Source organism: Petromyzon marinus, chromosome 39 (assembly GCF_048934315.1).
Source record: "Petromyzon marinus isolate PM22_M1 ecotype Great Lakes invasive population chromosome 39, UKy_Petmar_22M1.pri1.0, whole genome shotgun sequence".
NCBI lineage: Eukaryota > Metazoa > Chordata > Hyperoartia > Petromyzontiformes > Petromyzontidae > Petromyzon > Petromyzon marinus.
In genome coordinates, this window is record NC_133705.1 from 5,472,117 (window position 1) to 5,485,837 (window position 13,721).

The window sequence follows — 13,721 nt, forward strand, 5'->3', positions numbered from 1 at the left end:
AGACTCGCCAAGAGACCCACAAATTCACACAGAGACCCTCAAGATCTGCTTCACAGTCTGCCACCGTTAAGTCTTCTATTCCCTTTGGTTGCTGGTCTCGTGGAGATCGCTCCAAGACAATCGGCCATCCTCCCCTCTCCCCCCACCCACTCCTGTACTTGCGCACGTCCACCCAGATGCTCTCGTGATGATATTCGACGTATGAATACAACAAAAAAACGCACGAATGCTGGGAGACGGAGCGTCGGGTCGTGACGATGTGTCCCTGTCGGCGTGCGTAGAGATGCTGCCGGACGAGAGCTCCGAGTGGCTGCACGAGCTTCTGCAGGAGGTGCAGCTGGAGCAGTTCTTCCTGCGCGTCCGCGACCAGCTCAACGTGACGCGCCCCGAACACTTCGACTACGTCAAGAGCGATGACCTGGAGAAGATCGGCATGGGCAAGCCGGGTGAGCCGCAGCGCGGCGCCGCCACCTCCCCGCGCTTGGGGAAAAAGAACGTGAACACATTTGTGAATATTTGGAGGGGGTAAAGGAAGCGGCGCTGCAATCAGTGACAAATTAAGCTAGTGCAGGGCCTGTGGCGTATGTTATAAAGGGGCCCTAAATAAAAATAAAACACGTAAATATTAAAACACGCATGTTTAACTCGCATAGTAAAGTAATTGTATTTTTTCATTTGCTATACAGCCAGATAATACGACAAATCGCTAACCTTAAACACCCAGTCGTTCATAAAAGTTGAAGGTGGTATAGTACTTTAGTAATAGAGCAAGTGCAGATTCACTGAATCGGAATTGATAGCTTGAAAGAGTATTGTGCGGGGCCCGTAGCATATGTAGCTACTTTTGCTACTTGTATAATCCGGAACTGTCTGCAATTTGCTCACTCACGCCGCTGCTGGCGGAAGGGGCCCTCCGCTCGAGGGAGCTCGAGAGTACCCCGCTAGCTAGAGGTTACTGTTGGCCTACTCTTCCATGGCGGAACGGACGTCACCGGCAAAAAAAATCGGGCGCCAACCCACGTTTTACCCCCCCTCCCCCCCCCCCCTTCTCACGCCACGCGGCCTGCCAGTCGACCAACCGCGGCGGAGTTTCTGTCGACCCTACGGTTTGTCCGCGGCGAACCGCTAGTGCCGCCGTGGCGCAAGTGGGTTTTAGTGGTGGTGGTGGCGGCGTGATGGTGGTGGTGGCGGCGTGCGCTGTGCCTGCAGGCCAGAGGCGTCTCTGGGAAGCTGTCAAGAGGCGGAGGACTTTGTACAAGCGCAAGACCTGGATGCCCAAGGTCTCCTCTCTTTTCGATGCTTTCCACGCTGAGGTTGAATGCCTGGACGAGTCGGCTGCCTCCTGTCCGTCCACCTGCTCGTCTGTGCGTCCGTTTGTCTGTCTGTAACTTGGCGGGCCGCGGCAACCCTCGCAAGAAGATGGCCCAATATGAACGCAGCTGCGCCATCGGGTGTCCTTGCCGTTAGCGGCTCGTCCTGTAGGCGGCCTCGCAAATTGATGAAAGGGTCGCCCGTAGCTCGGGAAGATAAAATGCGGCGATGGACAGCGGCAGGGCCGTCTCGGCGATGGCAATGACGTCAAACGCCGACCGCGCGTGCGCGCAGCCCAGTAGCATTGTTACGCGTTATGTAAACTCGCTATCGGCTGGGACGATATAACTCTGTTGATCACCATGATCGTCAGCCATGATGCAGGCGACCTGATGGCGGCAGTGGTAGTGATGCAGGTGACCTCCAGGTGGTGGCGATAACTCAAAACAATCGCCGCCACCAGCAGCAGGCCACCTGCACCACCAACAACAACAGCCGCCATTCGCCACTGAGTGACGGTGACGTCACCACAGCGCTTGTGCCAGGCTACATGCATTTGGAGGCCACATGAAGTACACCACCTGCAGTACACCTCCACCTGGTGAACTGCAGGTGTTGCAGGTGGTGTTGGTGGTGCAGGCGACATGGTGGTGCTACTGGTGGTGGTGTGGGGAGGGGTAGTGTAGTGGTTAGCGCGCTGCGCTACGGACTCGGCGATCCGAGTTCGATTTCCGCTCACTGCCAACACGAGTGACGATTATCTAAACCGGTTCTGGGCCTTTCCTGGGTCGACTCATCCTCAAATGAGTAACCTGGTGCGATATATAAATCTCGATATTAAGGAGACAAAGGCGGTTGGGAATAGTGCTGGCCACCCACCCCCTCGTGTACCGTTTGGCCTTTATAGTTGTTCGCTCACAGCACTTGCCCCAACAGTTTGTTCAAGGCGGTACGGGGGGATCTTTGTCTTTATTATTTTGGCGCTGGTGGTGGTGCCTGTGGTGGTGCTGGTGATGGTCGTGCTGGTGATGGTGGTGGTGCTGGTGATGGTGGTGGTGCTGGTGATGGAGGTAGTGCTGGTGGTGGTGCCCGTGGTGGTGCTGGTGATGGTCGTGCTGGTGATGGTGGTGGTGCTGGTGGTGGAGGTCGTGCTGGTGATGGTCGTGCTGGTGGTGGAGGTGGTGCTGGTGATGGTCGTGCTGGTGGTGGAGGTGGTGCTGGTGATGGAGGTCGTGCTGGTGATGGTCGTGCTGGTGATGGTCGTGCTGGTGATGGAGGTGGTGCTGGTGATGGAGGTCGTGCTGGTGATGGTCGTGCTGGTGATGGAGGTCGTGCTGGTGATGGAGGTCGTGCTGATGATGGTCGTGCTGGTGATGGAGGTCGTGCTGGTGATGGTCGTGCTGGTGATGGAGGTGGTGCTGGTAATGGAGGTCGTGCTGGTGATGGTGCTGGTAATGGTCGTGCTGGTGATGGAGGTGGTACTGGTGATGGCCGTGCTGGTGGTGGAGGTGGTGCTGGTGATGGTCGTGCTGGTGGTGGAGGTGGTGCTGGTGGTTTTGCTGTCAACCCCTTATCAGTGCCCTACCTTATTACAGACCAATTCAGGCCTCATTGGTCACCCCGTTCATCCTACAAAGTCCCATCACAAGGGAGAAACACAAACAAATAAACAATTTTTTTTGCCCGCATTGAAACGGTTGTACGCCGTATGGACCCGAAAACTCAATCCCCCTGTTCCAGAATACGGTGTAAACCGCGTGGGTTGACAGCTTTGTGGTGGTGGTACTGGTGGCGGTGCTGGCCGTGGCGGTGAAGCTGGTGGTGGCGATTGAGACCGCGTCGCCGACACCGGAGCGATTTGCCCGTCCGCAGGTGTTCATCGGCAAGCAGAGCGAGTGCCCGTCGCACCCGTCGCTCACCTTCCGCAAGGTGTCGCCCACGCCAGGGGGGCAGGAACCCCCTCCGCAGAGCCTCACGTGCCTCATCAACGAGAAGGAGCTGCGCCTGCTGGAGAAGCTGGGCGACGGCTCCTTTGGAGTCGTGCGGCGCGGGGAGTGGTGCTCGCCCTCGGGGCAGCTGGTGAGGACGACTGTCGCGGCGGCGGCGGCGGCGTCCATCGTGCCCGTCGTCCCCATCGCTCCCGTCACGCCTCTCGTGACCAGCGTGCCCATCTAGCTCATCCCGCCCATCGCCCCCATCGCGCCATCTCGCCAATTGTGTCCCGTAAAGCGCCCGCCTGCTCCCCCCGACGCTACCGGGCTGCACTGCGGTTGTTGTTGTTCTAATAATAACAATAGGAACATTATATTCTTGGTTCTTTCGGTAAAGTCATGTAGAAGGGAAACAATAAAATAATAAAATTATATTGTTTTATAATTTTATTGTTTCCCTTCTACGTGGCGACTTTACCGAAAGAACCAAGAATATGAATCCCTGCGGTCACGAAAGCTTTAAATAAATTTTTTATAGGGACATTGTTTTTCCAGGAGAACTACACTGAGTCATAGGAGGGTCCTGCCGCTGCTACATTTGGTGTTTATTTGCAAGATGTTTTCAGACGATTAATGAGGACGAGTCGTCGTGTTTATTATTCACGTGGGAGGAGGAAACCGGAGCGCCCGGAGAAAACCCCACGCCCTCGCGCAAAGCGGGCAACGCTCGATCCCCGTACAGACGCAAACACAAACCGGCGGCGATTAGTCCCATTTCTGTGCCGCCTTCTCCTGGCCAGCCAGCAGTACTGCGCCTCCTCGACGCCCACGGGTATAATAGGATTCTCACAACGACGTCCGCGCGGTGATCCCCACCAACCCTCGCTGCTGCCTCCACAGCGCCGAGGTTACGGGCAGCAGCCACGTGCAGCCGCAGCGGTGCTCGTAGTTGGTGCTGTCATCGTCGTCGTCATCGTCGTCGTCGTTGTGCGCAGGTTCCCGTGGCGGTGAAGTGCCTGAAGACCGACATGCTGAGCGCCCCCGAGGCGCTGGAGGACTTTGTCAAGGAGGTGAACACCATGCACATGCTGGACCACCCCAACCTGATCCGCCTCTACGGGGTCATCCTCACCTACCCCATGAAGATGGCAAGTGCTGCATCACCTCCCAACTCTCTCATCTCTGAAACCTCCCCCGTGTCGCCTCCCAACCGTCTCCCCGCAATGTCTCTCTCTCTCTGTCCCTCCATCACCTCTGCCCTCCCTGTTGGTGGTGGACCAACATCATGGTAGTGGTGACGGTGGTAATGGTGGCGGTGATGGTGGTGGTGGAATATCGTGGTGGTGGTGGTGGTGGCGATGGAGGAATGTGGTGGTGGAGCAGTAGTGGTGATGGTGGAACACTTGTGGTAGTGGGCCAGCGTGGTGGTGGTGGTTGTGGTGAAGGTGTTGATGGTAGTGGTGGACTACTGTGATGGAGCAGTATGCTGGTAGTGCAGGAGCAGCAGTGGTGATGGGGGACCACCGTGGTGACAGTCGTCGTGGTGGCTGTGGTGACGGCGCTGGTTGTGGTGATGGTGGTGTTGGAGCGCCGCGTCACGCCGCCTGTTCGTCGCTCCCGGTGCACGCCAGGTCACGGAGCTGGCGCCCCTCGGCTCGCTGCTGGACCGGCTACGGCGGAACCAGGGCCGCTTCCTGCTGTCGACGCTGTGCCGCTACGCCGTGCAGGTGGCCACGGGGATGAGCTACCTGGAGACGCGGCGCTACATCCACCGCGACCTCGCAGCGCGCAACATCCTCCTGGCCGCCAGCGACCTCGTCAAGATCGGCGACTTCGGCCTCATGAGGGCGCTGCCGCAGAACGACGACCACTACGTCATGTCCGAGCACCGCAAGGTGCCCTTCGCCTGGTGGGTGGCACCCCCACCAAACAACTCACGCCCCCTCCCCCCGGGGTCGGATCCGGCCGGTGGCGTATTTTTATTTCGGACGGCACGCGAGATTTATCCCCCGGGACCGTGAATTGACCTTGCTTTGCACAGATAATAATAATAATACGAATATATATGTACGCAGGTTTCCCCTCGCTTTGTGCGGTAGACGCGTTTGGGGAAAAAAAAATGGGGCACGCAAAGCGAAATCGCGTAGCGGTCACCCAACCCACAATGCACCGCACGAGGAGACAGCTGCCGGCCGAATGGCGCGCACAGTCCACGGTACGCATAGCCGCGCGTAGAGTGAATTAAAACCGCGTGAAGCAACGAATTGTGGGTAGAAGGAGGTTAGCCGCTTATATACAGTATACAGTGGTACCCCGGAGATGGAACTTAACTCGTTCCAGAAGGCCATTCGAACACCGATTTGTTCGAACACCGAATTAATTTTCCCCATAAGAATGAATGTAAATGACATTAATTGGCTCCAGACACAAGAAATCTCTCATTATAAAGCATTTTTACACGAAGTTTACAGTAATTACACGCACGAAATCATACAAAAAAACAAGAAACACAATAAATAAATGGAATAAATGAATAAATATATGGAATAAATGAACATTGAACTTCACTTTACCTGTAGTAAGGAGATTTGATGGCTCGAGTGGAAGGTGGTGAGGAGGCGGTAAAACCTTTGTCTGGGCAAGCGTCGTGCACGCTGCTGGCCATGCGCATCTAAGCCGTAGAGGTTCTTTCAAGTCACGCTTGCCCGTTCGACCTCCGAATTTCGTTCGGTTTCCCGGAGCACAAAATGTTCGGAGACATCGTTCGAACACCGATTTGTTCGAGTTCTGGTGCGTTCGATCTCCGAGGTTCTGCTGTACACGAAATCGCAGAAACCGAAACCGCAAAAAGGGAGGAAAACCTGCCTTTATTATTCTTCAGGAAAATTTTTTATTTCACCGGCATTCAAATGCACAGCCCACCCCAAGGGACACGTCCGGAGATTGACGCCAACCACCACAAGATGCGAACTGCAACATCGTCGTCATCGTCGTCGTTTGCGAACGCCGCACGACGGCGTTTGTAACCGTGAGCCGCTCCTCACTCGCCGAGGGGGCCTGCGGCTCGCTAGCCGCGTGGCCACAGGTGTCGGGCGAGCGAACCGAGCGCCCTTTAATGAACGACGGAACCGGGACGACGCATACCCTCGTCTCCACCGCTCTTCTGAGGATGTGGACGATGAATGAACGTTTCAAGCAGCGGAATTCGCGCTCGTCTAGCGTCGTCCGTGTTCGCGTTTTGTCTGTGCCACCCTTCCCCGCGCCCTCCCCTCCAACCCCCACATTGCCCCGGATAAGCGCGAGTTGACTTTGCTCGCAGGCTGCCGCGGGAGCTAGCACACAAGCCCTGTCGTTCATCCAGCAGCGGGTAGAGCCTGCGTTGGCCGCAGCTCTCCGACGCGTTCCCGGGTCGTACCGCGCGACGTTCGGCACGATGTCCGACGTTTCGCTCCGCGTGCCGGAAGCCTCTTCTGGAACTGAACCGAGCCGCTCACCTTCTCGCGTGATTGTAGAGCGTCGTAGCCTCTTGCCTCCGATTGGATGATCGACGGAGAAAGTGAACGCTTTAAATTCAGCCACCTGAAGACGCTGGCCACCTTCAGGCAGCGTAGCGCGGTGGCCTGTACACCCCCCCCCCCTCACTGCGCGTGCCACCCCCCTCCTCCTCACCCCATCTACCACCCTGGCCCCTAGGTGCGCCCCCGAGAGCCTCAAGACTCGCACGTTCTCGCACGCGAGCGACACGTGGATGTTCGGCATCACGCTTTGGGAAATGTTCACCTACGGCCAGGAGCCTTGGGTGGGCCTCAACGGTAGCCAGGTACCGCTACAGGCAGACACCCCATGCTCTCTCGCTCTCTCTCGCTCTCACTCTCTCGCCCTCCCTGTCGCTCTCGCTCTCGCTCATGCCAGAGTCCCTGGTGCGCTACTCGAGTCCCGGCAGCTATAATTTAATTGTCATGCCCGTAATACGATCGTATCGCATCGATGATCGCGACGCTATCGACGTTCACGCTGCGGCAATCGCACGGTGCCGCAACAGATCCTGCACAAGATCGACAAGGAGGGCGAGCGGCTGCCCAAGCCGGAGGACTGCCCGCAAGACATCTACAACGTGCTGCTGCAGTGCTGGGCCCACAGGCCTGGCGACCGTCCCACATTCATGGCCCTCAAGGACTTCCTCAAGGAGGCACGGCGGCTCACTCTCACCGCACACGGCTCACCCTCGCCGGGTAAAAGACGAGTAGTGATAATAACGACGTCAATAAATAGTGAAGATAACGTGGCTGCCCTTCGCCCACCCGTGTCCTCCTCTCCCCGCCCCAGGCCCAGCCCACAGAGATGCGGGCACTGCAGGATTTCCACGAAGCGGAGAAGCTTTCCATCCAGGTGAACGACGTCATCACGGTGCTGGAGGGGAGGTGCGCCCAACGCCTGTTCCTCCGCGTCATCGTGACGGCGCGCGGCACGCCAGCGGTCGCCACGGCTCGGCGTTGGATTATTCCGCGAGTCCGCCCGCCCGCCCGTCCGCCCGCGAGGACGGGCGGGCGCGACGGGGAGTCGGGGTGGCGGCACGGCTACGGTAGCGAGCGCGCCCTGCACCTCGCTCCAGAGGTTCGCGGTTGGAGGCCAGCGGCCAACCCCGGTTGATACTAACCGAGTGGGGTGACCAACGCCGGCCCGTCCGGCCGGCCGGCTCATAGCTGTGTGGTGGGAGCGGCTCATGGTCGCAAGGTCACCGAGAGGTCAGATGTCGGTTGGGGGCTGACTCAGTCCATCGTCCCTCTTGGGTAGGCAGAATGAGCCAAATGAGTACCACATCATGGAGGGGTGGGGGAGTTGGAAATCGACAGTGCTACAGATAGACTCGCCCCCGTCATAGGAACGTGGAATTTCCGCAAACCAGGTTTCAGGGATGTAAAGGGGACTTGAGCACCAACCTCACTGCTCAAAACCCGAGCAGCGGGAAACCACTTTAGGGAACTTTGAACCCAAAACATTCGCCGCCCGCTTCAATGCGGACGTCACAGATCCCGTGACTTTATTCCACCAAGAGGAGGAGGCCATTGTGAGCCGGCATCGCGTTCCAACTTTGACAATCATAACAATAATGCGACACAGCTGAAAACCTCTTATCAGTGCCTACCTTCAATTTTGATTTAAAGCTTTCGTGACTGCAGGAATTCATATTCTTGGTTCTTTCGGTAAAGTCACGTAGAAGGGAAACAATAAAATCATCAAATATAAAACAATAAAATTCTCACGACGTTTCGACTGCAACACAAGCAATCATCATCAGGTGTGAAAACCACAGCAAGAAAATTTGAAAAAAGTGGCGGTTTTGTTTTAACGTTAGCACCACGGAGAGCGATTTGGCAGTTTGTTCAGATGGACGAGGAGGGGGGAGACGATAATAATGGATGCGGTCTGAAAGCCACCGTAAGCGTGAACAATCAATTAAGACCCGAAATGGTTTATCAAATCCTTCCAATGATTGCTAAACCAGAATCCATCTTCTCGGTTGAAATTGTCTCTGTGCTTGTATATGTGGATAGCCTCATGAACGAATCTCTCATTGTAGCCAGATTGCTTGCAAAGAACCTCTGTCTTGGAGAAGTCAATGTCATGTGAGCCTACTGAATTATAACAGTGATCTGCCACGGCCGAGGTGTTGGTCCTACCGTGTTTTAGGTCTGCTTTGTGTTCACGGATGCGGTCCGAGACATGTCGTTTGGTTTCTCCAATGTAACTACTACCACAGAGGCAACTTAGTATGTAGACGCCAGGGTACTGTATGTCCGGAATCACATTTTTTACAGACCGAACCAGATCACGGATTTTATTGCAGACCAATTCCATGCCCTTATAAATCTCAACGTTCACCCTACAAAGTCCCATCGCAAGGAAGAAACGCAAACAAATGAAAATTTCCCTGTACAAGAATACGGGGTAAACCGTATCGGTTGATAGGTACGATGATAATGGATTTTATATCGCGTCGTTCACGACGCTGCACAAGATGGAAAAATCAATGAACAAAAAAAGAATATAGGATCTCGCAAGATGCCACGGTGGCGAGATGATAACTACCTCGCCTGGTATACAGGAAGTCGTGGGTTCGATCCTGACCCTGACGCCTGTATATATTGAGTTTGCGTGTCTCCCCGTGATTGCATGGATTTTTCTCCGGGTGTAATACATTACCGCGCGATAAGACACTTTGACGGGGCTACCGTTTGTGGCCAGGACGCTTCTGAAAAAAGAGCTGCACACCTCAGTGAGCCTTACCCGGTCAAATAAAATATTGTTGAGCGGTTTAGTAGTTTAACGACACAGAACGCGACCAAAACCAAGGTCAACTCAATGAAAGGCCGAAGTAAACGATCAGATTCATACTCTTTGGTTCTTTCGGTAAAGTCACGTAGGTGAAAAATATAAATAATGAAAATAATAACATGAAAATAACTCGTGATTTAATTTAGTTATTTTCATCATTTTTTCTCTCACCTATGTGACTTTACCGAAATAACCAAAGAGTATGCAGTCACGAAAACTTCAAACCTAGGATCAGATTCATCTTTTGTAAGGGGACTCGAGCAAGTGGAGGCGACTGAACTCGGCGTCTATGCTGAGCGGTGAGCACGTTCCTACGCCGCTGGAGCTGCGGACGCGGACGCGTGGCGCCCACCCCACAGCCTCGCCGATTGAGCGGCTCCCGTAGCGGAGGAATGAAGTACCCACGGACGGACGGGGCGCGGGCTGCAACGAGGGGGAGATCGAATTACCCTCAAACTACCCGGTCGGGTAAAACCGGCAGAGCAGCATTGCTGCAGACTGTTGGTCGCCTGTGAAACACCCCAGCAGTGCCTTCCTTCCTCCGTCTCTGCTGCGATGGCGTTTGCGCCGTGGGGAACGGACGCGAGCGGCAGGTGCCCTCGCCCGTCTGATTGACGTTGAGAGCGTCGCTCGCCCCGAACGCCTCGACAGCCCCACAGCGCCTTCCTCCAGTCACCTCTCGGCTCTCGGCCCCAATCCGATCGTCAGCCGCGGTGGGGGGATGTTAACTACCTCGCCTGGTATGCAGGAAGTCGTGGTTTTGATCCCGACCTTGACGCCTGCCGCTGTATATTTGGAGTTTGCGTGCCTCTCTCCCCGTGGTGGCGTGGAATTTTCTCCGGGTCCTCCGGTTTTTTACTCCACATTTAGAATCGGCGTCACGCGTTCAGAGTATTTGGCTGCTATACATTTCCACGCGATAAGCCACTGCGTTGAGCTGTCATTTGTGGCCAGGTCGCTTCTGAAGTAAATAGCTGTATAGCTCAGTGGGCCTTACCTGGGAAAATTTTAAGTTTAGTTTTATATTTTATAGATGTCCCCGTCAGCACAAGGTGTGCGCTGTGTGTACGTGTGTACGCATCGCTGTGCGAATTTGCGCGATGGAGCGTGCGAGTGTGTGAGTACGAATGAACGTGCCGTGCCGCCCTCAATAGGTGCTCGCGAACAGTACCTGCCCCTAGCGCCGCTCGCCGTGCTCGAACGGAGACCTTTGACCGCGCGCGTCCGTGCGTGCTTTTGTGCTTTCAGAGCTGAGAATTATTGGTGGCGTGGACAGAACAAGCGAACCCTGCAGGTGAGTCGGGGAAGAGCCCGAACCGGTGGTGTGGTTGGCATGAGCCCTGGCGCAAGGAATTAGATGCCCACCCCCCCCCCCCCCACCAATCTCCCGCCCCCCTCAAATTCCACCCCCCCACCAATCCCCCGCAACCCTCAAATTCACCCCTCACCAATCACCCACCCCCCTCAAATTCCACCCCCCCCACCAATCCCCCGCCCCCCTAAAATTCCACCCCCCCCCCCACCAATCACCCGCCTCCCTCAAATTCCACCCCCTCAAATTCCACCCCTCACCAATCACCCACCCCCCTCAAATTCTACCGCCACCCCACCAATCACCCGCCCCCCTCAAATTCCACCCCCCCACCAATCCCCCGCCCCCCTCAAATTCCACCCCCCCCCCACCAATCACCCACCCCCCTCAAATTCTACCCCCCACCAATCACCCGCCCCCCTCAAATTCCACCCCCCCACCAATCCCCCGCCCCCCTCAAATTCCACCCTCCCCCCCCCCCACCAATCACCCACCCCCCTCAAACTCTACCCACCCCCCGCCTTGTAGCCCAGTCGTCTCGGGTTCCTCGGTGCAGTTACACCGCCTGCACACCACGCGGTAGGTGCACCACTGACGAACGAAACTGGCGCGGCGAGAGAGGAGAGGCAGACGAGACGGGGGGGGGGGGGGGGGGTGTCGTGGAGTGAGAGCGACGGAGATGGAGTCAAATGGCAAGAGAGTGAAAGACGAGGTGACCACGACGGAGACCAGTTGGCTGTTTTTGTTATTTAGCTTTGTGTGGGTTCATTGGGATTTTAATCGGAGCCCGATCTTCGGTTCGCCCCAAATCTCCTGTGACGCTCCGGCCGCGACGTTCCGGCCGCGACGTTCCGGCCGCGACGCTGAAATCCTCGTGACGGGCCCCACAGGTGGGGCCCTTCCCGCGGAACGTGGTGACGGCCGTGGCCGGCCTCTCGGCCCACGACATCAGCCTCCCGCTCAAGAACAGCTTCATCCACACGGGGCATGGCGCCGTGCGGCCCGAGAACAGCTGGGGGCACCCCGACCGCATCGACGAGTACGCTCGCTCACCCTCGCTCACCCTCTCACCCTCTCACCCTCTTACCCTCGCTCACCCTCGACCACCCCTCACCCTTGCTCACCCTATCACCCTCAATCACCGTGTCACCCTCACTACAGCGACGAGTGCGTGAGATCAACACTGACCCTCACTCACCGCACTGACCCCCAGTTACCACACCAACAAGTGTGTGATCCTCTGTGTGTGTGTATGTGTGGGAGCGTGTGTGTATGCGTGCGTGTGTTTTCTACCTTAAATGAGTACCTTGCGTGGTGTGTAGTAAACGTCGCCACTGGGAAGACAAAGGACACCCGAGTGTGGTGCTGGCCACCCACCCCCACGTGCGCCGTGCCGGTCTTCATCGGTTGCCGCTCGCTCACAGCACTTGCCCCAACAGCCTGCTCAGACTATACTGGGGGGGATCTCCGTGTGTGTGTGTGTGTGCGTGCGTAGCCTGTACCTGGGCAACCCCATGGAGCCACCGGACGTGCTGCAGGGAGCCATGCTGCCCACCTCCCTGCCCGGCCGTGTCCGGAGTGAGTGCTGGGGGAGCCCCACACGCGGTCCCGCGATCTCCGCGGTGCACAGCGGTGCCCGGTGACGTGGGCCCCGCTCCGCACGGCAGGGCACGCGCGCCGGGCAACGCTCGCCAATCGCTCGCGGACCGCTCGTTCGCAGCTCACGAGCGGCTCGTTTACTGACGGCTCTCCGCACGCGGCCGTACGTTTCTGTGCCCGCGTGCATGCGTGCGTGCTCGGTGGAGTGTGCACGGGGGAGCGGGTAGCGTGGTGGTTGGCGCTACGCTGCGCTACGAACCCGGCGACCCGAGTTCGATTTCCGCTCACTGCTGACACCGGTGACAATTATCTGAATCGGTCCTGGGCCTCCCCTAGGTCGGCTCGGCCTCAAATGAGTACCTGGTACGGTGTGTAAACATCGCCACTGGGGAGACAAAAGCAGCCGGGCGTGTTGCTGGCCACCAACCCCCTTCGTGTGCCGTGTCGGCCTTCATAGGTGCTGCTCGCTAACAGCACTTGCCCCAACAGCCTGTTTAGGCTATACCGGGGGGGTCTTTGTCAGTGGGGTGTGCTCACCAATGGCTTACCGACCGCTCACCAGCAGCTCACCAATTGCTCAGTTAATTTCCTGTCAGTTCACTCACTACCAGCTAACTAACGCCTCGCTCGCCGTGTGTGTTTGTGTGTGTCGCACGCTCGCCGTGTGTGCGTGTGTCACACGCTCGCCGTGTGTCTCACACGCTCGCCGTGTGTGTTTGTGTGTGTGTCGCACGCTCGCCATGTGTGTGTGTCGCACGCTCGCTGTGTGTGTGTCTCGCACGCTCGCCGTGTGTGTGTGTCGCACGCTCGCCGTGTGTGTGCGTGTGCGTGGCACGCTCGCCGTGTGTGTCGCACGCTCGCTGTGTGTGTGTGTGTGTCTCGCACGCTCGCCGTGTGTGTTTGTGTGTGTTTGTGTGTGTGTCGCACGCTCGCCGTGTGTGTGTCTCGCACGCTCGCTGTGTGTGTGTGTCGCACGCTCGCCGTGTGTGTGCGTGTGCGTGGCACGCTCGCCGTGTGTGTCGCACGCTCGCTGTGTGTGTGTGTGTGTCTCGCACGCTCGCCGTGTGTGTTTGTGTGTGTTTGTGTGTGTGTCGCACGCTCGCCGTGTGTGTGTCTCGCACGCTCGCTGTGTGTGTGTGTCGCACGCTCGCTGTGTGTGTGTCTCGCACGCTCGCTGTGTGTGTGTGTGTCGCACGCTCGCTGTGTGTGTGTCTCGCACGCTCGCTGTGTGT

General features: G+C 57.1%; 1 protein-coding gene across 2 annotated transcripts in view; it reads left to right on the forward strand.

Annotated features, from left to right (window-relative positions):
• Nucleotides 1-13,721, forward strand: part of TNK2 (tyrosine kinase non receptor 2) — a 40,505-nt gene that overhangs the window by 15,018 nt on the left and 11,766 nt on the right. For both annotated transcript variants that reach the window (XM_032968121.2, XM_076072842.1), the window contains exons 2-12: nucleotides 282-446; nucleotides 1,210-1,280; nucleotides 3,184-3,390; nucleotides 4,238-4,390; nucleotides 4,874-5,151; nucleotides 6,936-7,062; nucleotides 7,285-7,431; nucleotides 7,569-7,663; nucleotides 10,827-10,872; nucleotides 11,781-11,929; nucleotides 12,386-12,468. In XM_032968121.2, the coding sequence (XP_032824012.1) occupies nucleotides 282-446; nucleotides 1,210-1,280; nucleotides 3,184-3,390; nucleotides 4,238-4,390; nucleotides 4,874-5,151; nucleotides 6,936-7,062; nucleotides 7,285-7,431; nucleotides 7,569-7,663; nucleotides 10,827-10,872; nucleotides 11,781-11,929; nucleotides 12,386-12,468 (1,521 nt within the window). The remainder of the gene's footprint in view (nucleotides 1-281; nucleotides 447-1,209; nucleotides 1,281-3,183; nucleotides 3,391-4,237; nucleotides 4,391-4,873; nucleotides 5,152-6,935; nucleotides 7,063-7,284; nucleotides 7,432-7,568; nucleotides 7,664-10,826; nucleotides 10,873-11,780; nucleotides 11,930-12,385; nucleotides 12,469-13,721) is intronic.